The sequence below is a fragment of the Danio rerio genome, chromosome 5 (assembly GCF_049306965.1).
Source record: "Danio rerio strain Tuebingen ecotype United States chromosome 5, GRCz12tu, whole genome shotgun sequence".
In the NCBI taxonomy this organism is placed as follows: Eukaryota; Metazoa; Chordata; class Actinopteri; order Cypriniformes; family Danionidae; genus Danio; species Danio rerio.
The window spans coordinates 21,973,526-22,000,151 of NC_133180.1; the positions used below are offsets into that span (position 1 = coordinate 21,973,526).

The 26,626-nt window shown below is 34.0% G+C and overlaps 3 protein-coding genes across 16 annotated transcripts in view; 2 read left to right on the forward strand and 1 right to left on the reverse strand.

The window, feature by feature from the left end:
- The window catches only part of si:dkey-13n15.11, a 25,432-nt gene extending 18,049 nt beyond the window's left edge, over positions 1-7,383 (forward strand). For 2 of the 6 annotated variants that reach the window (XR_012406808.1, XR_012406809.1), the window contains 8 exons: positions 1,344-1,517; positions 2,223-2,396; positions 2,811-2,940; positions 3,409-3,582; positions 4,085-4,255; positions 4,553-4,726; positions 6,183-6,229; positions 6,717-7,383. Coding sequence is in view for 4 of the 6 variants with exons in the window: in XM_009301436.5 (XP_009299711.1) it covers positions 1,344-1,517; positions 2,223-2,396; positions 2,773-2,940; positions 3,409-3,582; positions 4,085-4,255; positions 4,553-4,726; positions 6,183-6,229; positions 6,717-7,288 (1,654 nt within the window). In the remaining 2 variants the exon portion in view is untranslated. Of the gene's footprint in view, positions 1-1,343; positions 1,518-2,222; positions 2,397-2,772; positions 2,941-3,408; positions 3,583-4,084; positions 4,256-4,552; positions 4,727-6,182; positions 6,230-6,716 lie in introns of all 6 variants that reach the window. The other 4 variants (XM_009301436.5, XM_068221423.2, XM_068221424.2 and 1 more) reach the window with 2 other exon arrangements.
- LOC101886205 (uncharacterized) overlaps positions 1-16,518 on the reverse strand; it is an 18,916-nt gene extending 2,398 nt beyond the window's left edge. The window contains exons 1-12 of one of the 9 annotated variants that reach the window (XR_012406814.1): positions 16,420-16,514; positions 16,266-16,322; positions 14,967-15,900; positions 14,251-14,281; positions 12,156-12,479; positions 11,563-11,960; positions 10,528-10,588; positions 9,949-9,981; positions 9,756-9,829; positions 6,697-7,253; positions 2,794-2,926; positions 2,244-2,382 (exon numbers count right to left, since the gene is read on the reverse strand). Coding sequence is in view for 2 of the 9 variants with exons in the window: in XM_009301388.5 (XP_009299663.1) it covers positions 9,768-9,829; positions 9,949-9,981; positions 10,528-10,588; positions 11,563-11,960; positions 12,156-12,479; positions 14,251-14,269 (897 nt within the window). In the remaining 7 variants the exon portion in view is untranslated. Of the gene's footprint in view, positions 1-2,243; positions 2,383-2,793; positions 2,927-5,396; positions 7,254-9,755; positions 9,830-9,948; positions 10,050-10,527; positions 10,589-11,562; positions 11,961-12,155; positions 12,480-14,250; positions 14,930-14,966; positions 15,901-16,265; positions 16,323-16,419 lie in introns of those variants that run through there. The other 8 variants (XR_012406817.1, XR_012406816.1, XM_009301388.5 and 5 more) reach the window with 8 other exon arrangements.
- LOC101884650 (uncharacterized) overlaps positions 6,669-26,626 on the forward strand; it is a 22,609-nt gene continuing 2,651 nt past the window's right edge. Inside the window, exons 1-19 of the mRNA XM_005165234.6 lie at positions 6,669-6,974; positions 16,284-16,640; positions 16,767-16,804; positions 20,180-20,207; positions 20,370-20,407; positions 20,842-20,860; positions 21,097-21,146; positions 21,395-21,419; positions 21,546-21,601; positions 21,719-21,746; positions 22,139-22,176; positions 22,316-22,343; positions 22,419-22,745; positions 22,853-22,932; positions 24,763-24,790; positions 24,897-24,949; positions 25,227-25,254; positions 25,742-26,065; positions 26,275-26,354. Coding sequence (XP_005165291.4) covers positions 16,409-16,640; positions 16,767-16,804; positions 20,180-20,207; positions 20,370-20,407; positions 20,842-20,860; positions 21,097-21,146; positions 21,395-21,419; positions 21,546-21,601; positions 21,719-21,746; positions 22,139-22,176; positions 22,316-22,343; positions 22,419-22,745; positions 22,853-22,932; positions 24,763-24,790; positions 24,897-24,949; positions 25,227-25,254; positions 25,742-26,065; positions 26,275-26,354 — 1,500 coding nt within the window. The 5' untranslated portion in view covers positions 6,669-6,974; positions 16,284-16,408. The remainder of the gene's footprint in view (positions 6,975-16,283; positions 16,641-16,766; positions 16,805-20,179; positions 20,208-20,369; positions 20,408-20,841; positions 20,861-21,096; positions 21,147-21,394; positions 21,420-21,545; positions 21,602-21,718; positions 21,747-22,138; positions 22,177-22,315; positions 22,344-22,418; positions 22,746-22,852; positions 22,933-24,762; positions 24,791-24,896; positions 24,950-25,226; positions 25,255-25,741; positions 26,066-26,274; positions 26,355-26,626) is intronic.

Below are 26,626 nucleotides of genomic sequence, written 5' to 3' on the forward strand. Positions count from 1 at the left end.
CACTTGTGTGGTACAACATTACAGCCGACACCAGTATATTTGAGACAGCATTTAGATTTTACTAAAGATCTAACATGAGACTGTGCCTTCTCCCGTTAAATTAAGTGAATAAAAGATCTAAACAAACGCTGAGGCTTTATGGATCTTTACTAAAAATCCACTCTTTTCTAATATTGGGATCAGAATGAAGGCAATACAGAAGACATTTTTAGTAACAAAATGTTATTCATTAATTTGTCATTTTATTATTTTGTTCACGTTGAATTCATATTTATTCTTTGATTTCTGCACAGACCTTGCCTTTGCCTCTCTCTTTACTTGTCAACTACAGTATGCACAAATTGGTGGGCGGAGCTAAACAAGCAGTGATGTTCGGTAGCCATTTAGTCATTTTTGCCAAACAACCTTGATATAAACAATTTTAAAGCACCCTTAGGTACTAATGTAAGGTTGCTAAGGGTGCTTTCACATCTACACTTTTGTTTCGGAACATATCTCGTTTGCCCAGTTAGCGCGGTTCGTTTGGCATATGTGAACAGGGCAATCGCGCTCTGTTCCGCGCCAAAGTAATCGCTCTGAGATCGCTTGAATGAGGTGGTCTCGGCTCAATTGAAACGAACCCTGGAGCGGTTCGATTACAGTGAGAAAGCGGTCCGATCCGAGCGCAGTTATATCACAGTGTTTTATGGATATTTAATAGGCATACGGCTATATGAAGAGATAATTATCAGCATGGCAGGAAGTTTCGCGAGTCTTCTGATGCCCGCAAACGAGTGATGATCTCCCGGTAATCTCGCGTCTCCCTCCCAGTCCTCAAATAGGCTACGTCGCGCACCCTTCTCACCCCTCCCCACCGCATCTCTCCTCAGACACATCGCGCACGCGCGCACCCTTTCAATAATCATCAAACCACCACCTCTCCTGACAGCTGAGCGGGACGCTGCAAAATAAACCCTGACACTCTGACCAATGTGAGGAGAGTTTACTCGCACATGACTTGTTTTAGCTCTTTTGGTCCAATTAGAAACTTTGCAATGTGACAGCGAACCGCTCCAAGAGCAAAGAGCAACAATGTAACATTTGTAATCTCTGTTTCGGAACAACTGAATCGATTCACAGGTGTGAAAGCACCCTTAGACTAACAGCAAAGTTTTGAGTTCTGAAAGTTACAATATGTTTTTGTAGTATAATGACGTCTTCTATGTTGAAGGATCAAGGAAATTTAGAGTTCTCAGTTCATGACCCCTTTACAACAGAGAGACCTATCGTGTATTTTTTAATCATTGAGAACCAGCCACATGTTGTGACCTGCAATACTTGCAAGTTGTTTTCTGCTATTTCAGATTGGTAGGCTGTAATCTCACTGAACAATCATGTGAAACTGTGGCATCGGCTCTGCAGCCAGCCAACTCCCCAGTGAGAGAGCTGGACATGAGTAACAATGACCTGCAGGACTCGGGTGTAAAACTCATTTCTGTTGGACTCAAGAGTTCACACTGTAAACTGGAGATACTGAGGTCAGTGATGGGTTATCACTCAGAATTTTGTAAAGATTGTTAAATGTGAAGTATTAGAACAAAGTTGCACAAATTCTCAGACAACTCTAAATAGACAGTTTAACAAAATGATTTATTAAAAATTCTGACAAAATGTAATTCGTTACCATCTATGCATGCATATAACAAAACTGAATTATGTTTTTGAAAATGGGGTTGAAATAAATAATTAAACGACTCATTGTTTCAAAACTCATTGTTTGAAACAGTCTCTCGATTGAATATGACTCAGTGACAGACATTTTTAGCCATTACTATATGCTACTGATTAGTAAAATTATTTACCCTTTACAGTCTTTAATTTGAGAGTTAAACAACAATGAACTTCCATTTCTTTATCATTCCCCATTCAAACGTATGCACAAAAATAACTAAAACCTTTATATTCTGCAAGTCAGGCCAGTAGAAAAAAAGACCTTGTTTTTTGTTTTTATCCATGCATTCAGACTAAACATCTATTTCAGAAAGTATTAATATTGTAGTTTGCAGAGATGGAAATCTTATTTATAAAACCTCTAAATTACATATATTATATTGGGACAGAAAAACGATTGACAACAAAGAATGTTTTTATTTTTTTGCATTATTATTTGTGTAAAATATAAAACATTCTATTTTGTTTTAATATTTAACACAGTAATAATTTGTTTTTTTGTTCCTGTATAGATTGAAATGTTGTAAACTCACCATGCAGTGCTGTGAAACGGTGGCTTCAGCTCTGCTGTCAGCAAATTCACGCCTGAGAGAGCTGGACCTCAGTTACAATGAGCTGCAGGATTCAGGAGTAGAGTGGCTCGCTGCTGGACTAAAAAGCCCACACTGTAAACTGGAGATATTGAGGTAAGCTACAAATGATCTTTATACATTAGATACAAAGACAGAATTTATCCTATTATGCATAAACGCAACAAATAATATATTAGTGCCAGTCATACTTAAAAAAAATTTAGATGAGTTTGATGCAAATGTTGAGGAGACTTTATTTTATTACAGTGAGTATAAATAACTAATATTAGCCTACAAAATATAGTGTCATTTGTTCATCAAATGCTTTTCCATATGATTTGAAACTGGTAAATGTTTTTGGGTTATGAAACATGAATAGACTTTTGACCAAAATAAAAATGGACAGTGTAAGCAAATACAAGGATAATTTGAAGATTATCAAATGTTTTATAAAGACAAACAGATTTCCACAAATGCTGTTATTTCGTAGTTTGTCTGGCTGTAAACTCACTAGTCAGTCCTGTGAAGTGCTGGCCTCAGTTTTACAGTCAGAGGGCTCCCGACTCGGACAGCTGGATCTGAATAATAATGACCTGCAGGATTCAGGACTGGAGTTGCTCTCTGCTGGACTGAAAATCTGTAAACTGGAAAAACTAAGGTTCGTGAAGTCATGTCTGCAGTGCAGCTGTGTATGTGTCTTTCTTGACACTTTTAAAGTGCATAATGCAAACTTAGGCCCTGAAACAAAAAGCACTAGTTAAGTAGTTTATAGTTAGTTTTGTTTTTAAAAAGGCGTTTTAGATTGAAAGGCTTCTTTACCAGACTGACAATTGCACTGGTTTCTTGAAAATGGTCTCCATACACACTCTGAAGCTTAAAACACATGATGCATGATGACCATTCATGCTCCATATTCACAGGATGACTATGCCATAACAACAATTATAAAAAATACTTTTGCATTTTAAAATGCAATCTTGGATGCTTTAAAGTAAGGTGTTGATAAAACATATTTATTTTCATATTTTTGGATTTTGTAGTTACATGTCAGGATATTTGATATACTGTACATGTACTGTAAAACATAAAATAAGATATAAGTGTTACTCATTTGTCTTATTTTTAGGTTGGCCACCTGTAATCTCACTAGTCAGTCCTGTAAAACGATGGCCGCTAGTCTTCAGTCAGTAAACTGTGTCCTGAAAGAGCTGGATCTGAGTAACAATGACCTGCAGGATTCAGGAGTAGAGATTCTGTCAGCTGGACTAAAGAGCCCACACTGTAAACTGGAGATACTGAGGTTTGTGCAACAGTTGATCACAACAGTTGAGTGACTGACTTGAGTTGATATGCTGCAATCATGATTCACATACTGTATATGCACAAAATATTATCTCCAAACATATCTTGAGTAGATGTCAATATTCGTGTTAATGTTTTCATGTTTCAGATGTTAAAGAAAGTCAGACAATAAAAGTTAGTTATAGCATGATATGAACATCTAACATCTCATGCCATCACTGAGTGTTTCAACCATGGAAAGACATGTAAACCTGGTTGTAAACAATGTCAAGAATATCTCAGGCAAATAGTTTTGATATTTATATAGACATTTTAATAAATAAACTTTTAATAGAGTATTTCTTGAACTGAAAGTTATAACGTTATTTTGAAACATTATTTTTGTATACAGTATAAAGTCCTAGCCTTTTCAGTTTAGGAAATAAATGCAGCAATAGTGGTTTGGATGTGCTGCATTTTCACTTGGTTTCTAATTGTTGTTTTATTTTTGTTCTGAACAGATTGTCCATTTGTAATCTCTCTGATCGGTCGTGTGCAACAGTGGCTTCAGTTTTACAGTCAGCAAATTGTTTGAGAGAGCTGAACTTGAGCAAAAATGACCTGCAGGATTCAGGAGTGAAGATGCTCTCAGATGGACTGAAGAGTTCATTATGTGTACTGGAGATACTGAGGTGTTACACAAACTTCTGCTTGACTTTATATGGAAGTTTACACTATGTTATTCCTTACTCCATTACTCTATATGGTCTTATACTAAGGATCCTTGTTAGTGAAGTCATTTCCATGAAAATGTGTAATCGTCTACACATTAAATAATTGTCTACTGATTACCCTGATGAAGGCAGTTCTTTGCTGAAATGTGTAGCTGCAGTTTTAATGATTAGCCATGTGAATAAAGGCTTTTAAATATTTTCCCCTTATTTTTTGAGTGCCTTGGACTGATTTTTGTGTATTGTCTATCTTTGTAGAATGTCTGGCTGTTTTATCACAGAGGACGGCTGTTCAGTGCTGGCTTCAGTTCTGAATTCAAAACCTACACATCTAAGAGAGCTGGACCTCAGCTGTAATCATCCAGGAGACTTGGGTGTTCAGCTACTCACGGCTAGACTGAATGATCAAACCTGTAAATTGGAGATACTCAAGTATGTTCTACAATGTGACATTTCTTGTGTTTTTATGCATGTAAATTCAACTTGTCTAGGATGCTGATCAATTTACAAGCCTGAGGACATTAAGTTTATGGCAAAATTATTAGCCCTTCTGTGAAATTTGTATTCCTTTTCAAATTTTTCCCAATTGATGTTTAACACAGATTTTTTTTTCGAGAGAACACATTTTAAACAATTAATAATAATAATAATTCCTTACATTTATATAGCGCTTTTCTGGGCACTCAAAGCGCTTTACACAGTGGGGGGAATCTCCTCATCCACCACCACAATTAGTTTAATGAGTAATTTCTTTTGTCTTTTGCCATGATGACAGTACATACTATTTTTTTTTTTTTTTTTTTTCTTTTTTGCAGGATTTTAGTATTTAGCAAGTGTAAGGTAGAAACTAAACTATGTTGGGGAAGAAAATCAGTTGCTTTAACAACACACAATTTTTCTTCTGAAGTAAATGTATGTGGTTTTAGATGTCTTCCTCTTCACACAGTGATAGCAGTAAATATCCGGTATGACTTTACCGGTAAATTAAAAAAAGTGCTGTTCAAACAGGCAAGGACATTCTGTAATTTTTCCAGAAAAGACCATTCACACATCCATTCCAAAGTACCGGTAAATTCTGACATCATTAATTAGGCATTAGCTCAAAATGGCGGCGCTTTTATTTGTAAACATTTGACTACATACATTACAAACTCTGTGGATGGATAATTATTGTGAACAACTTTGATAAAAACATATAGAGGAACACTTTAGCATGTCGAGATGTGCATAATATGTGTGTGTGTGCTGGCGCTATCAAAGCTCCTTCACGTGCACACGCAACATGTCAAGCAACTGAAGGAAGCAGAACTTGAAGATAAACAAACAACGGCTTATCATAAGCCTCTTATTCATAATAATTTACACAGTTGGCATTAAGAGGGAACATAGAAACATTATTTGACTAACATCTAGCAGCTGAATGTGTCTGGAAAAATATTCAAAGGCTTATATCTTCATAAACCGTGTGGATGTGAATGCATTTGATTGGCTAAAGTTGATGTCAGCACGTTCACATCTAGAACATGCTCTTTCCGGCAATCTTTCTACAGTATTCACACAGCGCAGCGTTCCAACAAATTACCAGTAATGTTACAACTCCTCTTTCCGAAAAATTGCCAGAACGAATATACCGGTATTTTCAAAAAGGGCCTGTTCACACATACAGACCTTCTAGAAAAGTCTGTATGTGTGAAAGTGGCTAATGTCTAGCTTTCATTATGTAGAATTACATATGTAAACAACAAATAGCTACATGCCAAATTTTAATGTACACATTTAAAGAAATTAAACCACAAATTTAAAGGGAATAAAGTACTTGTATGTAAATGTATGTAATATGTTAGTTTGATATTTTGTGCAGACATTAATATGTTGTTTTTTTCTGCAGTTTGGAACATGAGGGCAAGTTTAGGATCGCAGCTGGTTTACGAAGATGTAGGTTCTTTCTCACAAACACATTTGAGCACAATATACTGTACAATGATGTACAAACATGACATCTTATCCCCAAACCTAATCCTCACAGAAAATGTACAGTTTTATTTTTAGAAAGTTTAATATAATTTATAAACTCTTTTCCTTATTGGGACAGACATTTCTCCAACTTCAGTCCATCTTACAGCATATTTGTAATGAAGGACATTATAGGAAATATTTGGTAAACACCCATATTTACTTGCAAAAAAATTTTGCATAGACAAACTTTAAACTATAAGCCCCCACCCCCCCCTGTAAACTAACCCTGATTGAGACTCTCAACATACCCCAAAAATAACACATTGGCTGGATTTGGCACATTTATGAATACACATTTCATGCCCAAACTAATAATAATAATAATATACAAACTTTCACCTTGAGACATGGTTTTATATTTGTTGTATTTGCCTGTGGTCTCTCACCTCTCTGTTCTTGTGTGCAGATGCTTGTGACCTCACCCTGGACCCCGATACAGCACACACACATCTGTCTCTATCTGATGGAAACAGAACGGTGACGCATGTAGCAGAGGAACAGTCCTATCCCGATCATCCTGACAGGTTTGAGTGCTGTCCTCAGGTTCTGTGTGCTGAGAGTCTGCGTGGACGCTGCTCATGGGAGGCTGAGTGGAGCGGGAAAAGCGGAGTCTACATTTCAGCCTCATATAAAGGCATCAGAAGGAAAGGACAGAGCGATGATTGTGAGTTTGGATCTAATGACAAATCCTGGAGACTTGTCTGCTCTGATAACAGCTTTTTAGCCTGGCACAATAATGAGAGAACTAAAATGCGTCCGCCTTCATCCTCATCTCGCTCTAAAAGGGTCGGGGTGTATTTGGACTGGCCAGCTGGCACTTTGTCCTTCTACAGCATCTCTGACAAAAATAAACTCACACACTTGCACACATTTTCCTCCACATTCTCAGAGCCTCTGTATGCAGGGTTTGGCCTTTATTCAGGAACCTCAGTGTCTCTGTGTCCTATAGAAACACAAAAAACTGTGGCAATGACATAAATACATTGTAAGATAGCAAGCACTTGGTTTACTTTTAGAAATTTTTACTGAGTTAAATAACTCTAGTTATAATAAAAAATTATATTTTTCAACTGACAGATGTTAAAGAGAGTTATCTGAACATTGCTACAGAGCATTCTCTCACCATTAACTCATCATTAATTTGTCTCAAACAGGGATGAGATTGAAATGTATTTTAAAACAAAATACAAAATACCTCAATTTTGCATGTATCAAAATGCAGCAGCCACAAATGCATCAAAACAAAAGAATGTATTTTGAAAATACTTTTATAAGGGAGCATGTCATTTTTTCGCAAACCTTCTTTCAATAGTCCTATTGGATCAATTTCTTCAGCAATAAACTGACTTAGTGAAGTAAACAATGATTGATAACAACAGCTTTTCTCTGAGCAAGTTTAAGTCAGCTTCTCTGCACCTCATCACCTCTACTGTAAGAATAAAAATTTTTATGTTTTATTCATAAGTTTTTATCTTTGATTTTAGTATAGATTTTGTACAAATTTCATACAGAAAGTCCTGTCTTGAAGATGATTTTTTTAATCATTGTATAATCATTTAATTCAGATAATGAGTTGAAATATAGTACTTAATCTCCTGATTGTGAAAATTGCTGCCATCTCTTAAAAATCTTATTTTTCAACATTTTTGCAATTGAAATCTTCAGTACTCAGTGTAAAATCACGATTTCCGAAAACTACTAAAATTTCCAGTCTTAGTCATTCATGTTTTTTTGCAATTGTACACCTCAATACACAATATAAAAACACAAGCTCTCAAAAAAATTGGTAGTTTTTGACAGGAATATTATTTCTTATTTTTGTCTGATACTGATTAACTATATCAAAGTTTGTAATTAACTATAAAGAGCATCTGCAGATTAGCTACGGTAATTTGAAAAAGCTAATTTATTTCTGTAAGTATCGCCACTTTAGGACTTTTTTTTTATGTTGTCTTATTTTCTTGTCTGATTTTGACCTTGTTATGAATTTACCTCTGCTATTTGTCTCTTGCTTTATGTGGGATGCACAATTTCCATTCGTACTCCAAGCATTGATCAACATTTTCAATATAAATCAGTTTTCTGTTCTCATCTCAAGCCTTGGCAAATAACTAAGAAAGCATAAATAAAAGACATTTGTTTGATGTCATTATGTAGACTTACACAGTATTTTCAAAATACAAACATACAACACAGTAAAGTATTTTGATACAAAATATTAAGCAATTTTCACAAACCCTATCAAATACAAATTACAAAATACTATTTTATATTTAAAATAAGTATTTGAAATACATATATCATAAATACTGCCCATCTCTGGTCTTAAACCTGTTTGAGTTTCTTCTCTGACAGGAACGATATTTTGAAAAATGCTGAAAACATGACTATTGACTTTTATAGTATTTGTTTTTCTTTAAAAGATGATTCTTGAGGTTAAGTAAATGGTATGTTAATTTTTTGGTGAACTATCCATAAGAATCCATAAAATTGTAATGCAAATATAACAATATTACAAAAGGGACAAAGACAAAAAAAAAAAAAGAAAGTTAATAATGAATGAACGAATGAATTAAATGATATTAAAACATTTTTTATTAAGGATGAAATAAAAGAAATAAACACGTCACATTTTCTCAAAAACTAATTAGCAGGTAGTGAAATAAGGGGATCATGTCAGTGATATTTAGAATGCATTTTATTGAGCTTGCTTCGTGAATATTGATACAACTCGTTGCTTAACTACTGTAGCGTTTGTTAGAGTGTTTTTTTTTTTTAAATTTTACAAAAGGTAGATAAATATTTTAAAATAAATAATCTAACTATTGTACTTTAACACATTAAGAGGAAAAATAACTACAAGTAAATTATGCCAATTTCTTATTTTTGGGTAAATTATCCCTTAAAAGGGGACCTATTTTGCCCCTTTTTACAAGATGTAAAGTAAGTCTCTGTTGTCCTTAATGTGAAGTTTCAGCTCAAAATACCCCACAAATACTGTATTAGAACTCTTTGAAACTGCCCCTTTTGGCTTTGATCTTAATTGTGCTATTTTGGTGACTGTCGCTTTAAATTCAAATTAGATTGTGCTCTTTTCAAAAGAAGGTGGAGCTTTATGTGTCAGCATAGTGGCAGATTCAAAAACAAGACTGACCTCCAATGCTAATGAGGGAAAGATTGTCACTAATAGGTGTGACTTTCCCCCTCTGATGACATGTACAAATGGAGAATGTCTTTCAAAGTGTTTCTGCAGACTGTTTTTATGAGTTGTGATTATAAAAAAGAATAATTATTACATTTTGACTATATGACGCAGGTTAAATTCACAGTTACCACACACCTGTGTTTAAACCCCTTATAAAAGTGATTTTTGCACAATAGGCCCCCTTTAAAATGGATAGTTTAATAAAGCATTTCTGCACAGTCATTTTTCTCTGTAACTTACTGACTAGAAGAATCAATTCTGTGGTTCCATGTCTTCATCTCCACTGCTTCTCGTTTGAAACGGCTCTTCACACACTGATAAAATAATGGAAGTATCACAAATCAAAACAATGCACGCAAATATCAAGATAATGTTTCTGAATTTTATTTAATAAAATATTTAAGTATAAAATATGCAATTGAAATGAACTCACTGTCTGGATTGTTGTCTTTGCTGTTTCTTCTCACTGTGTTTAGTGTGCAGTATCACCAGCAGTGTTAAATAGAGCAGCAGGAGAATATTCAATGAACAAATCTATTGATAAAATTAGATCATTTGTTTCAATCTGAACTAACGTACATAACCTGAACCCATCATAAAATTTAAATCTAAAAATGATTCAAAGATTTCAGTACCTGTCCTTGACATTTCAGCATCACTTTGTTAGGTATGCTTAATGTAAAACACTGTTTCTAGGCATAGGTTATGCATATATTTATTTGCTTTTTTTAAATGATTATAATTCAGAGAAACCAGTTTTACTTTAGGACATTGGTCAAGATTAGCTTCTCAGTAAATTAAGAGCTGTGAACATGTATAAAATATAACCTTTAAAGGCCAAAATAACCTATAAAAGCATGCTAAACTGTGCTTGATTATGTGTAGGTCTGTCGATTTCTAAATAGATGCTTCTTGGCTATGGATTGTCATTCATGTTAACTGGACTGTTTAACTAGACAATGTTCCACTATCTGCTCAAATGCACATCTTAGATTAGCTGATGTTAACTCACCCGCCAGAAGAGAAGATTCCTTTATTTTATTTCTTTCCTCTTCACTCCATGTTCTGTGAGCCTGTGGAAATAAAAATAAGAAATTTTGATTTATTTGTTGATTGGTGCTTTTATATCTTAAAGGACTAAACTGATTCTGATCGAATAAAGAGCAATCATGAAGAAATCCCGATTCAGAAAGCAACCATTCATTACGGATCAAAGGTATTATAAATTTGCATTTTTTTAATTACTTTTTATTTTGAGACTTTTTTTTAAATATGCAGTACATTTCTTCTTAGTTTCAGTTTGTTTCATGAATGGTTTTATTCGTTTATATTTAGTTTTAAATTTGTGAAAACAAATTTGTGGTTCAAGTCCTGGCATTTCCATGTGACATTTGCATGTTCTCCCCTTGTTGGCGTGGGTTTCCTTCGGGTGCTCCGGTTTCCCCCACAAGTCCAAAAATATGCAGTATAGGTGAATTGAGTAAAAATAGTGTATGACTGAATAAGGGAGTGTATGGATGTTTCCCAGTATTGGGTTGCAGTTGGAAGGGCACCTACTGCATAAAACATATGCCGGAAAACTTCCATTTTTATCCCGGTTCATTCCATTGTGGCGAGCCCTGATAAATAAGAGACTAAGCCAAAATAAAATTAATGTTATATATATATATATATATATATATATATATATATATATATATATATATATATATATATATATATATATATATATATATATATATATATTAAAAAAATATTTAGATATAAATCTGTGGTTTATCAATCCTGGTTCTGGCGATCCACCAATCTGCACATTTTGTGGAAGTCCCCACTGTTTACTACATCTGATTTAGATCATTAACGCAGAGCTTCATATGGTGAACTGAGTGTTTCACATAACAGAGGCATAGACATCGTCCCCAACATCAGGAATGAAGAACACTGATACGGATAATTTTTTTTCAGTGAAAAATGCAAACATGCATGAAAATGTTTTTATAAATCATACTGTAAACTCAATCAGTTTAGGGTAAATTTGTACTATTACCTTATCAGTTTTTAAGAATTGTCTGACAGTAAGCTTCCAGCAATTTGTCGCCACGTCTGCAACTATGTCGACTGGTCTTGTGTTTCTTGTTGTTCGTGCACCGTTTCTTCTTGCTTTTACTAATGCTAATACTACTATTGCTCCAAGGAGAATCAGAAACAGTATTGCTTTTGTTGCTCCTGCTATTGGTGCTACTGCTTCTTCTGGTGCTCCTACTACTGCAAATAATGATTTTGTTGCTACTACTCCTCCATTTGCTAATGCTGCTCTTCCCTGAATTGTCACTCTTGGTGCTACTGATGATTTTGCTGTTGCTTCTGCTTCTCCTGCCTGAACTACTATTGCCACTCCTGCTACTACTAATGCTCCAGCTACTGCTGCACCTTTCCACAAGTCATCTGTTGACACAAAGCATTAAAAATCTAAATTACACATTGTACCATTTCAAAGAGAAACTAAATGAGATGTAATAGTAGAGGAAATATTATTGTTAACCTGGTTTTAAAATTTTACACATATTTAGTCTAACATTAAAACACTGAACAGGCGAAGTTACACTGGAAAAAGTTCAAAATGAGGTGTAAAATACTCACATCCTACTTTTACTGTAATCTCCTCAGTTGCATCTCCACTGGTGACCTGACACACATAATCTCCCACATCCGACTGTCTGAAGTCTCTCAGATATAAGGACACGTTTCCTTCTTCCAGATCCTCAGTCAGAAAACTCACTCTGCCTCTGTAGCTTCTTCCTTCCAACAGTTTTCTGTTCTTATAGAGAAACACACATTCTGTCTCCTTAAACCACCTGATCTCCATGTCAACAGCGCTGATTTTAGGTGACAGATGACACGGCACTGTGAACTCCTGTTCAACATTTTCTCTGTCAGCTCCTTCAAGAACAAGCTGAAACTCATCTGTCAGGAAAAAGAAGTAAATACAGTCATGTCATTACAATGATATGTTTACAATTGGAATGCACTCAATGCTAGGATATATTTACTACTCCAGTATAAACTGTATAAATAATATATATATTGTTATACTGTACATGTACTTTACAAGGAATTTATCTTGCTAAAAAATAGAAAATATAAAGAAAGTTAAAAGAATAAATAATAGAGCAGTGATGAAAACAGTTGTAAAATAATGGAAGTAAATCCTCTAAAATGGAGAACATAAAACAGAATTTGTGCAGAACATTTAAATGTGGAAAAGTGCAAATGTTTGCACTATACATTATATACATTTATGTATATTTGTGCAAGATGTGTAACAAAAATATATAATATCAGCCCCTTTAAGCTATATATTTTTTTCGATAATCTACAAAACAAACCCTTGGTATATAATAACTTACCTTATAATTACCCTAACCTGCCTAGTTACCTAATTAAACTTAAGCCTTAAACTAATGTCATTTAAGCTGTATAAAAGTGTCTTGAAAAATATCTAGTCAAATATTATTTACTGTCATCATGGCAAAGATAAGTTAATGAGTTTATTAGATTAGATTAAATTAGATTAGATTCAACTTTATTGTCATTACACATGTACAAGTACAATGCAACGAAATGCAGTTTAGGTCTAACCAGCACTGCAATAGCAGCAAGTGCAGGATACAGGTATAAGTTATAAAGTGCAGTAATAGAAAAACTATGGTGATATTTACAGATGGATGTACTATCAATATTATACAACATTATATACAGGTTGTATTAGCTATGAACAGAGATTTACAATAAATTAATATATGTACATGTTGCTATTAATAATCAGAAGTGTGCAGACAGATAAACATGATTACAAATGTATATGTGCTGTGGGTATGTACAGTTCAAATAAGTAAATCAGTGCAATGTAGTGCTATGAATATGTGCAAATTTTAAATGTGCAAATGTCAAACAGTGCAGTGATTGTGAGGAGTTTAAGTTTGAGGAGAGTGGGGGGTTGGGGGCAAAAGAGTCAATGAGCGGCAGAGTTCAAGAAAAAGACAGCTCTGGGAAAAAACTGTTCCTCAGTCTGCTGGTTTATTATGTGTAAGAATGTGTTGAAAAAATCTTCTCTCTTAAACAGAAATTGGGGAAAAAAATAAACGGGGCTAATAAACAGAAATTGGGAGAGAAAAAAAATAAACAGGGGGGCTAATAACTCTGACTTCAACTGTATTTCAGCACTTGTGTGTGCAAATGCAATACAATTGAAACAACAGAGGGAGCTCAAACACATCGCAAATTAAAAACACATGCAAACAAGTTAAGAAAACGTCTTCGTCTTCTGGCAACACACACCACACGCATGCAAATTCTCACATGTGGAGTAAAGTAAATTAGGTGTGTTTCTGTGTGAATCTATGGGTTTCCAAGCAATGGGGGTTCACAAGTTATTACAGTACTCTCAGTGCTGAGTTGCAGCTGGAAGGGCATCTATCACATAAAACCAACATTGGCTGTTCAATTCGCTCTGTTTGCCCCTGATAAATTACCTATATGATAATGAGTGAGATTGTAGCTTGTTTGTGTATTTTTAGTCCTTGATAATTTGTGGCGTACAACTAGGATGCCATTAGTAGAAGATTATTTTACTCTTAAAAAACAAAGTTTGTTGATTTTCAATCCCAAACTAGAAGAACCCTGTATAATTTTTGTAAATGAAAAAGCAATTTCACTTCATAATTATTTTACTTACCTTTGCTTGCTTTTGCCATCTTCTTTGTCGCCTAAAGGGCGAAAAACATGAAGGTATATGGATGATTTCATCAAATGTAGAATAGAATAGTTTTTGTGTTTAGCAGCTATTTAATTTGTATAGGGAAATGTGGGCTGCTTGGCAAAAAAGGTTTTCTACTCAAAAGCTATTGAATTCATGTTGGAAAAGCGTACAATCAGTGTAACTTTAGAGTCGGTGCCTGGATTTGCGAACGTCTCGATATGAAACGTCCAAGGTAAAACTATCTTTGTCAAACATTCTATGCGCACTGTTTTTTTAAACTTCACGTTAGCGTGGTGCGACGTTTTGCAACAAAATATTTAAACTAAAGGTTTAAAAACAATAATCATTTTCTGCTTCGCTCAGTCAGCGTGTATTCACAACATTAAAACATTTCCACAGTGAATTTAGGTGACAAGACAATGTCAATGACACAGACGCATACTGACCTATGTACTTGAATAACAGTTACAGAAAATGGAAATTGTAAGAGCCTATCAATATATTGACCTGGCATTTGTACAATAGTTATGAATTTGACGATTTGGTAGCTCGTTGAATAGTGCTTGTAGCCCGAGAGGCAGCACATCGTATTCAACAACGCCGCACGCCAAAGTGCGCTTCAGGATATTTAAAAAAACTTCAACAACAGACTAGAGATCTATATCTAGAGCGGTAGTAGACTATATGCTTACCTTTACTTCCTTAGACACAAATAGTTTGTTTAGGTGCGGCGCCGACAGGTCAGGTTCGTTTTGGTTTCAGTTTTGCTTTCTTCTCGCATCATCATCATCCATAATAACTGAAATCTGATACTGCCGTGAAAATATGTAGCCTACATGATAGGAACATCCATGTAACTTACATTTTTGACGCTTCTGTATTTATATTTGGAATAAAATATTTTGGTTAATAGATTTGCATTTTACTTAATAATTAACTTGTACGTATACACAAAGGTCAATTTGTATATAAATAATATGAATATTGAAAAAAAAACTAGTACGTGTTAATCTGGAAATAGTACACTAATAAAGTAATAACTTGATCTAACCATTTTTATTTATTTTTATTTTACAAATTTGCATTAACAAACAATCATAAATAGGCTACTATAAAAACTGTACTGCTCGAGCAGACAATAACACTATACTGTCCTATACTGTCCTGAGAATTTTGTGCTGTGTCACAAGGATTCTTTCTGTAAATTCTTGGGAGCTGAGGAACTTTTAATTTTTTTAGATGAACAATCAATGAATTATTCAGCTCCCAGAAATCATCAGCACATCCAGCCAGCCAGAAGTGCATACTCAATTTTAATTTTCCCTTTGTCCTTTGGGTAAGTGTTAAAAGCAGGCTTGTGTGAATTTGTCATCATATTTTAAATCAAAACCAGAAGTTATCATAAACACAAACTGATTTAAGTAATCAAACTGTACGAGAGGTACAACAAGTTTGTAATCATTCATGAATAAAGGAAAATGAAGTTAGTTTCGGTTGCATGACCTCACATAGGTTCAGTGTAGATAAACCAGTGTTTTGTGTGACTGAATTCATTCTTCACTCTCACTGGGTGCGATTTCTTCCTGTTTTCCAGAAGCATGACAGCTAGAAGTGGCAGTAAGTTTTCTAAAAAAAAAATATTGTATTATTATTTCAACTGTTAATCAACATGGGGTTGTAAAGTCACTTCTACAGTAAGTATAAATTTTAAGTATCATTTGATCTCTGAATATATACTGTATACAGAGACACATAGAGAGATGTGTGTGTGTGTGTGTGTGTGTGTGTGTGTGTGTGTGTGTGTGTGTGTGTGTGTGATTTAAGACTGAGTAAACAGCAATCTAAATGTGAGTTTGACATTTCTGAATGTTATTTGAGCATAATTGTTGTGATGAACAGTACAGAATATCAAATAAAATAGATTTTAAACATCTACATAAATCAGTATATGAAAGACACTAAATTGTTTCAAATAACACAGCATAGCTTACATCTGATCCTCTTTCCAGGTTTCTTTTCCCTCACAGATGACTTCCAGCTTGTTATCCCTGAAAAAGGTGAAAGAGTTAAGATTAATCATGGACCTGCTCTTGTTGTTTCGTGCCACTTGTCTCCTGCAATCAGTGCTGCTGACATGGACATTACCTGGTATAGCGAGACATCTGTTGTGTGCGCTTATAAGAATCGAGAGGTGACACAGGGAGTTGGCTATGAAGGAAGAGCCAATCTGTTCATCCATGATCTGGTGAGAGGGAATGTGTCCTTACGAGTGGCAAACTTTACAGAGTCTGATCTGGGAGTTTACATGTGCCAGGTCACCAGTCAAAATAAAACACAGCAGATAACTGTCAATGTAACAGAAGAAGGTAAGCACTTCATAACTCCTCTAATAATCTTATGATAAAGTAAAGCGTAAAGTAAGTGATACATTTATATTTTAATGATCGGTAGAGCTTCCGCAGTTAACTTTTTTTTTTTTTTTTTGGCTATAGAATCTGCCATTTTCAAGGATCAGCACTTATTCACAGTGGTAAGACAGAATCATTCTTTCTTACATACTGTAGCTCATAATTTACAAGATATTATAGAAAAACATTATAAAATGTATACAGCGTTTTCCTGAAGAAGAACAAAAAACTTGATTTATAGGACATGAAACTACTAGAACCACTGGAAACAGGAATAAGGCTGAAACAACCTACAGCATTACTTGCCAACAGAGGCATACACCTGTGTACAAGTACACTAATTAGTGAACAAAACTCAGATGGAGACAACACAGTACTGTTGCAAGTAGCCTCAACAGTATACTGTATAATATATTTCAAATTAAGAAACTTGCAAATATCAAACAAAGCTCTTCTGGAACTGTTTCAGAAAAGCCTATTGAGATGATGTGGGGGCGAAAGTAAAAGGAACCGAAACTAAACTGGCAAAAACCCACTGTCTGATTGGGTTCCTGAATTGAATAATGAAAAGCTGCAACAAGCTTAGTTGTTTAATATGATGCCAAATATGTGTACCCCTGAATTATTATGCCCCTGTAGATTTTTTTCCCCCAATTTATTTTTAACGAATAGAACAAATTTCTAAACTCAATAGTTTTAATAACTCATCTCTATTAACTGATTTCTTTTATCTTGTCCATGATGACAGTAAATAATATTTGATTAGATATTTTTCTAGACACTTCTATACAGCTTAAAGTGATATTTAAATGGCTTAGCTAGGTTAATTAGGTTAACTAGGCAGGTTAGGGTAATTAGGCAAGTTATGGCATAACGATGGTTTGTTCTGTAGACTCTTGAACAAAAAAATTAGCTTAAAGGGGCTAACAATTTTGACCTTAAAATGGTGTTTAAAAAAATGTAAACTGCTTTTATTTTAGCCAAAATAAAACAAATAAGACTTTCTCAAGAAGGTCAAATATTTTCAGACATACTGTGATAATATCCTTGCTCTGTTAAACATAATTTTGGAAATATTTAAAAAAGAAAAAATCAAAGGGGGGCTAATAATTCTGACTTTCACTGTAGTAATATCAATGGAAAACTAAACCATCAAAATGTAAGCTCTGTCTTTTTTGTAAGCTCTGTCTAGTTTTCTTCGTAAAGTAAGGTTAGCAATAAAAATCTGCGATACATTCACATAACCATTTTAAGACATTTCACGAGTTCACACTCACAGATATTTGACTGTTTTGATGTGTATTCGGCAGGGGAGAGGGTTCTGAGCCACCCGCTTTGAATATTATTACTCGATTGAATGGGTTATCAGTGGTTATCATCTGATCGATATGGGCCAGTAGAGGCCTTCTGCACTTACTGGTAGGCTCAGAAGGCTGTTATCATCCATCCACATGGTTAATCAGCTATACTAAGATAAGACTCCAGATCCAGATCTGTTTTACCGTGACAGTTAGATTTGGGGTTGGGGTAGACATTAATAAAATACAATTATTGGAAAATTTAATAAAAAATATAAATACTTCTCATAGTTAATCAGCTAGACTAACAGAGAAGACTTCAGATTCAGATCTGTTTTTACATTACTGTGACGGTTGGGTTTAGGGTTGGGGTAGACGTTAATAAAATATAATTAATAAGAAATGTAATAAATAATATAAATAATTATCCGTTAACTTTCGACTGCAGCCGTATGTGATCTATAGCTGATTAGCCATGTGGATGGAAAACACTGGCCCATATCTATTAGCTGAAAACCACTGATAACGCCCATTCAATCGAGTGATAACATTCGAATCGGCGGTCTGAGCTCGGAAAAGAAACCCTAACTCGTATTATTCCCCTTATCAGGATAGAGAGAGAGATAGAGGTCCGAGCACAGTGCGTAGCTCAGCTATGACAAGTTTGACTATTTATAGGGATTTGGTCTTAAGCTGATTGGATAATACAGTGGTCACCAAACTTGTTCATGGAGGGCCGGTGTCCTGCAGATTTTAGCTCCAACCCTAATCAAACACACCTGAACAAGCTAATCAAGGTCTTATCAGGTATACTTGAAACATCCAGGCAGGTGTGTTGAGGCAAGTTGGAGCTAAACCCTGCAGGGACACCGGCCCTCCAGGACCGAGATTGGTGACCCCTGGGATATAAGAATGAATGACTACGTTTACATGGACATCAGTAATTGAATTATTTGCCTCAATCTAATTAAGACAAGGCGATGCAGTGGCACAATAGGTAGTGCTTTTGCCTCACAGCAAGAAGGTCGCTGGGTCGCTGGTTCGAACCTCGACTCAGTTGGCGTTTCTGTGTGGAGTTTGCATGTTCTCCCTGCATTCGTGTGGGTTTCCTCCGGGTGCTCTGGTTTCCCCAACAGTCCAAAGACATGCGGTACAGGTGAATTGGGTAGGCTAAATTGTCCAGAGTGTATGAGTGTGTGTGTGTGTATGTATCCCAGAGATGGGTTGCGGCTGGAAGGGCATCAGCTGCGTAAAAACGTGCTGGATAAGTTGGCGGGTCATTTCGCTGTGGCGATCCCGGATTAATAAAGGGACTAAACCGATAAGAAAATGAATGAATAATTAAGACAACAATATGATTAAGATGTTTACTGGTGTTGCTTTTTGAATGTGCCTTTTATGATCCCGTTTTACATGTTAGGCCTATAGCACATAATTCAATTATCGTCATTGCGTCAACAGACTATCCAAGTTTCTTCTGGAGTTTTATGTAATTTATAGTGTTTTGTTATTTAACTTGTCGACTTTAACTGCAGTTTGACACTTTCACTTTAATTCAGGAAGATTACATGCATGTCACCGTGACAAATGAGATATTGGATGATATTATGACCTGCTGGTGAAGTGTTGTTTTAATGGAATTTGATACCGAATTCCTAACGGTAGAAAAAAAAACCCTCAGCATTTCGCAGTGTGTGTCTGTGGTCCTACGGACTCGATAGGTGCAGAGAACAGTGTGAAACAGCCGTGTGTGTATGAAATATCCTATTGCAAAATGCGGCAAAAATCCTACACAATGGTAGTATATGTTTACATGTCTTTACTGCACTTCAATAATGTGACTAAAATCGGCATGCTCCACATGTCTAAATCTGATATCTGTTTAGTTTGATGATGAGCTTAATCGGATTAAATTATTTTTAAAAAATGCTGTTTAAATGGTAACTCTAAATCAGAGTATTGTCTTAATTGTATTAAAATTAGATTATTTATGTCCATGCAAACATACTCATTTTCAATAATGAATTAGCCTCGTCAAAACTGATCATGCTTCTCCTGAAATTTGTTCATAAGACATCACTTGGAAAGCTTTAACTACTTGTGTTGTGACTTTCTTTGTGTCATTACAAGTAAATACTGTAAATCATTGTTTTATTTTTTGTCCAACAAGCTGAAGTCATTAAACTTTTTCTTAATTAGGATTACAAAATGAGAGAAACAAACAAAGGTAAGTTGACTTAGCTTATCAAAAAAAAAAAAACTAATTCTACCATTATTTATTCCCCTTCACTTCTTCCAAACCTGTTTGAGTAGCCTATTCTTAGAACAACTATTCATAATGGTTTTATGAATGTGTATGTTATATGACTTGTGAATCTTTTTTTTGTAGAGTTATGTCAACATGAATCAGACAAACATCTACCTGAGGTTTGTGTGTTCACTGTTTTAAGCAGCAAATTTGGTCAATTGTCATTTCTGACATAATTTCAAAAGGAACATTAGGACAGGGCAAGATATATTGAGTAGCTCCACCCCTTTAAGAAGTAGCCAACGGGTAGGTTTTAGAGTTGATATAAAGCTAATTTACTTTTATTCATAATAATGTTTTACATCAAAACAGAAATCTTTTTTCAATCCTATATTTAATTGTAGATGATGTTCTGCCCAACAAATATAATAGTTTAAAAAGTGCAGAATTGTTTTTATTAAAAAGTATTATACAACTTTTTTTAAAAATCTTTCAAAACATTTGAGTTACTTCCCTTTAACCATTTGAGAATCATTAGTGAATCATATTTGTGTGTTGATGTTATCTCTCAATGTTCTTTCACATATTTTTCCATCTCAACTTGGATTACAAGAAGGGAGAGGGAAGCTACAGTAAGTGGCATCAAATTATTTTGTTAGATTGAGCGATTCAAATATATTTCACTTAACCTTAAAACTTGAATGTTTTACCTACACTATTTCAATGCAGTTTTACATTTTTTTCTGGGGTACATTTCCACTAATAAAACCATTGTTTGACAATTTAAAGAACCTTTTTATACATGTTGTAATCTGGGATGTATGGTTCTTGCTTGTAAATGTTTATGGTATTTTTTTCTGCATTTAAGAAATATCAATCAAGTCATATCACAGTGCTTCAGACAAAAATCAGCATGGGGTATGTGCAGTGTACACCGATACAATCATAGTATATATATATATATATATATATATATATATATATATATATATATATATATATATATATATATATATATATATATAATTTTATTTATTTTATTTTTTTTTTAATCATTAACAAATACTGCACACTTTGCACAGCATCTATCACTTTTTCTATTCAGTGTAAGGATGTTCAGCCACGAGATGCTAAATACGTTTGATTTTTTTTTTTTCTTGTTTAAGGGGGACAAAGGTGAAACAAGTAAGGGTATGTTTTTAAATCAGAATTTGCACAGCACATTAAAAGGTTAATAAGTACTGACGTGTACATCTCTGTATGTGTTCATTCCTCATTGATCCTATGAAAATATGAGTGGTATTGTATGCATTATAGAATTGTCATCAAAGATTCTCAGATCAAAAAGTCTTCCTGCATACAAGATGTCTGAGGTATGTGCTCTTTAATTATCCATTACCCATAAAAATATATTGTGTGTGTATCTGTTTGTTTCTACATCAAATATGTCAGATAATCAAAGAAACTGCATTTGCCCCAATTTATATTAGGACAACATGAATGGACCTGAAAAAAGAAGTAAGTTGCTTTAAATTACTCACATAAAGTGACATTGACTTGTTATTTAGTAGAAAGTGTCAAAAGAAACATATGGTGTTTAAAGATGCCTTTACAACTTTTTTGACTTTAAGGGTATCTACTTTAAAATCCACTTACATTGCATCTCTAAACACAATAAAAGACTGCATGTTTATATGTGTGTGTAAAAAAAAGTCACTGAAAGAAGTAGATTTTTTCACTGAAAATATAAGATAACATTAAAAAAATGTGTGCTTACAATGATTATTACATATTTTGAAGTTGTATGGCATAGTTTCATATTTTAAGTTGACTGAACTTAAAGGCTTTACGGCATCTTTCAGTGTGTTAGTTTTATTTGAGAAGAGTTATATTTGTTTTCTGCTTTGAAGAATTATCAAGCCAAGTATATAGCAGAAGTCTGCATGGGGTATGTTGCAATTTAAGCAATATTTGTGATGTGGTATTTGTAATCATTAATCAGTCAATCAAGCTAAAAGTTAATAAAGATCACTCATCATTCAATACATACCTTTACTCTTAATAACAATTTTTTATATCTCAATTAGGATTTCAAGATGGCATTGTCAAAAAGCAGTAAGTTTTAAAACATTTCTGAAAATGTATTTTGAGGATGTGAAATACCTTTGAGTGCATCTCTTTTCCTCTTAGGAAACTTTCAGCTGGTTGTTCCCAGCACGGCAGAAGCTGAGGTTTCTTTGGGGTCTGATTTGGTTATTCCTTGTCAACTGTCTCCTGAAATCAACGCTGTGGACATGGAGATCAGCTGGTCTAAAGATGCAGACTGTGTTTGCCTGTATAAAGACAGGAAGATCGCAGAAGGGGTTTGGTTCAAGGACAGAGCGAGTCTGTTCTTCACTCACAAACTTAAAAAAGGAGACGTGTCCTTGCGACTTAAAAACTTCAGGCTGTCAGATATTGGAAATTACCACTGTCAGGTCATTAATGGAGACAGAAGAGAGGAGATAACTGTGAGAGGTGAGCAGTTCTCTTATGCTTAGTTATAAAAGACTAATTGTGCAAAAGAAATTTAGATATCAACAAAGACAACGTCCACAAAAAATAATGAGTAATGTTGTTGTTAGTGAGAGTCAATCCTGGCATCCAACCTGTGAATCAGTCTCCAATATATCAAGATAAAAATGCCCCATCTATACTACGTGAGGTAAGAAAAACCTTTCTATTAACAAGTGTAAATATTTTACTTTTAGAAATAGCCTAACATATTCAAAACCAGAATTCTGAATAAAAAAAAAATCTTAGATTTGAATTCTTTAATGCCTCAATTAGTGAAACAGTAAGCCTCTGATCTGTAGCTATTTTGTTCATGCATAAATATTGGGTTTAAATATGGTGATAAAGATTCAAACATCCTTGCAATCTTATTCCTAAACTGCAATTCAGTGCAGGCTTGTATCCAGGAGGGGTCCAGGTGGTTCGAAAGACCCACCCCTCCCTGACAAAGGTCCAGAATTTGTCCCATACATGCGCTCATTTGTCCTATTTGACTACTATGCCATCATAAGTAGTGAAAATAACCCATTGAAAGGCTTTAAAACTAAGCAGAATCCTTTGTTGGTGGTCACTTCGTTCTAACTTCAAATCAGTTTTGATCAATGCAAACATTTATTTTTTTATGAGTCCAACATTCAGCTGTGCTGTCGTAAAAGAAGTCATCTTTCACTACTCTATTGTTTTTAAATAGAGAAAACATTTTACGAGTAACTTTTATCTGAATCCCGGACTTTATTCTTGAAACAAAAAATCACCAATTGAAAAGGTGTAAAGCACCAAAAGTGGCCTGTATTAAAATTTGTTTAAATACTAAATTGGCTATTGTTGTTATACATGAATATTCAAATGTGCTTTTCTTCAAGAGAGGCAAAAAAATCATAAAACTCTACATTATTATTACATTTGAATTATTATTATTCAAATGGCCAAATTCTGACTGTAGAAAATTAAATGTGTGTTGTTATTTGCTTAATAAATGAAAATAGGTTACAGACTCTTATTTTTTCCTTATCATGTAATACATTTGTATTTTAAAAATAAGTATTTATTCATATTTCTTTTTTCTAAATCTTTAGGAAATATTTTAGGTACATCAAAATGTTTGGTTATGATGACCACCCGACAAGCTAATCTAGCTAAAAATAGTCTTTGAAATGTCACTAAATGCAGTATTTAAATAGAAAATGAGGTGAATAACTCCAAAAAGTTCCATTTTTTTTAGACAAAATAACCACCCCTTTCACCAGGCTGGCCATGAGCAAGCAGTGGTGTCTATAATTTTGATACAGTGGAAAAAATCTAAACTGGGTTTGCACTGATTCTGACATAGAGAAATGAACCATGCATTACAGAAAACAAAGTGTAAAAAAGTCATTTCAATCATTACTATACAGTTAATTCAAAAAAGAGATTCATTCAAAAGTGCTGATTCATTCAGGAATGAAGGTTACATCTAAAAAAATGCTAAACTAAACTAAAAATTGATGAGAACAGGGCAAATATGGTAGATTAAGAATACACATATTAATTTTACACATAATCACCATTTTGAAAGGTTACCATTTTTACAAGTATTCATTCACAATAAGTTCCTGCTCACACAAGTACACAAAGATGTACCTATACACACAAAGTCTTTATGTGGAAATCATTAAAAAAATCATTCATATAAACATATTGATTAAGATTATAATAATTCTAAAATAATTATCCAAAATATTCAGAACTAATTTCTTTTTTAGTCTCTTATTTTTGATCGATCATCCCAAACCACATTTTTCCTAGAGTCATGTAAAAGAAAGAATATTTTGACAGATCAGTATTGTATGCTGTGGTGGCCCGATAAAAGGTATCAATAACACTATTTTATTCATATTATTTCTACAAATACATCTGAGATACAGACCAGACAGAATGAATAAAACAAAACTATTTATTGTAAAACATATTTGCGTCTTATTTTTGTCTGATTTCATCTTAGGATGAAAAAATTATAAAAGCAACCAACAGTAAGTCAAAATTAAAATTATTTACTCATTTGTTTTAAGACTAGAAGAAACTCTTGCCATCTGTGTTGTAATGTTTGTTGATGGGTTTTTGTTTTCTGAATTATAGAATCACCAAGGCATCCTTCACATCACAGTGATTCATATCAGAGACAACATGTGGTATGTGTGCATATAACTGTCCATAAATACATTGACACTACTGTTTTAAAGTCCTGAAGGTGTTAAAGAATTTTATAAATTGTTAATTGTGTGATTAATTAAATGTAAATCAGTGCATGGCTCATCAATATATTAGACTCATTCTTAAACTGTTACATTTATTCCACAAACTGACCTCATGTTGTGAATCTTTGTAAAGAATCACTGTAAAATGAATGTTTGGGAGTTATGTTGGATGTACAAGACTACATACTAACTTTGTTTTCCTCGACATTAGAGTTTCAACGAGAGGATCTCAAGCAATGGTAAGTTTTCTTCTAATCATTAAAAAATATAAGTTTCACTTATTACAGTTGAGTATATTTAAACACAAAATACAGTAATCAAACATTTGAAGTGTCTCAAAGTAAGTTTTGTTTTTAAATTGTGCTAAAACAAAAATGGGTGTTGTTTAATATGTTTAGATAGCTGATTGGCTTTAGTTGAAAATGTTTTAGAGAGATTGGTCAAGATTTGATGAGAAACTAAAGTATGAGGTGACATGAAAAAAAATGTTGAACCATTTAGGCGGAAATGACAAAATGCAACTTTTACATGTTTACATTGGTTGTATATCTTCGAAACATGTTGTCTTTGTTTTGTACCACACTAGCTTATAAATCTTAAAGACTAATATCTAAAAAAAAAAAATAAAATGTTATTTTAATTTCACTGGACCTTCAATGTTTTAATCTACTTTAAAAAGTACATTTGAAGGTAGTAGTTGTGTAAGTCCATCTTTTTTCTCAACAGATTTTCAACTTGTTATTCCCCAAACAACTGAAGAAGCAAAGGTTTCTCTGGGGTCTGAATTGACTGTTCCTTGTTACTCGTCTCCTGAAATCTGCGCCACTGCCATGCAGATCAGATGGTTTAAGGAGACCGACTGTGTTTGTGTCTACAAGAACAAGCATATGAATGAGGGCAGAGGCTATAAAGACAGAGTTAGTCTGGACAGTCGAGAGCTCGAGAGAGGAAATGTGTCTGTACTTCTGAGAAACTTCAGTGTTTCAGATGTTGGAGATTATCACTGTCAGGTCAGCAGTGGAGGCAGAACACAACACATTACTGTAGGAGGTGACTATTTTCTACTATACCACATTTGTTATCTTTTGCTAGAACAAAGTAAACAAATAGTTTTAGTGTAGACTGCTGGGTTTCATTGTATTGAATACAATGAAATATTGTATTGATTATTATTGATCTACTTGATTGTGAGTTAGTAGTTCACACAGATTTTACAAATTCCTACAAACCTTTTTATGCATGAGTTGTTGTATTATTAGTGAGGATAAAACCTGAAGTACAACCTGTGAGCCAAGCACCAACACCTCAAGACCAATGTGTCCAGCTAATGCTGTCTGAGGTGAGTGCTTTAAGTGTCATTTTGAATATCATAAAATATTGTAAATGTATTATATCAAAACTTGTTAATACTAGTAGATTACAACAAAAGTAAAAAATATAGTTCACCCAAAACCGAAAATTCTTCATTCTTTAATCATAATTCACTTGTCACAAGCCTGTTTGATTTTCTTTATTCTGCTGAACACAAAATAGGTTATTGTTGGAAAACATTGGTCCAAATTGTTGAAAACTTGTAACCACTCCTTCCATAGAATCTGTAGGGATGCACTT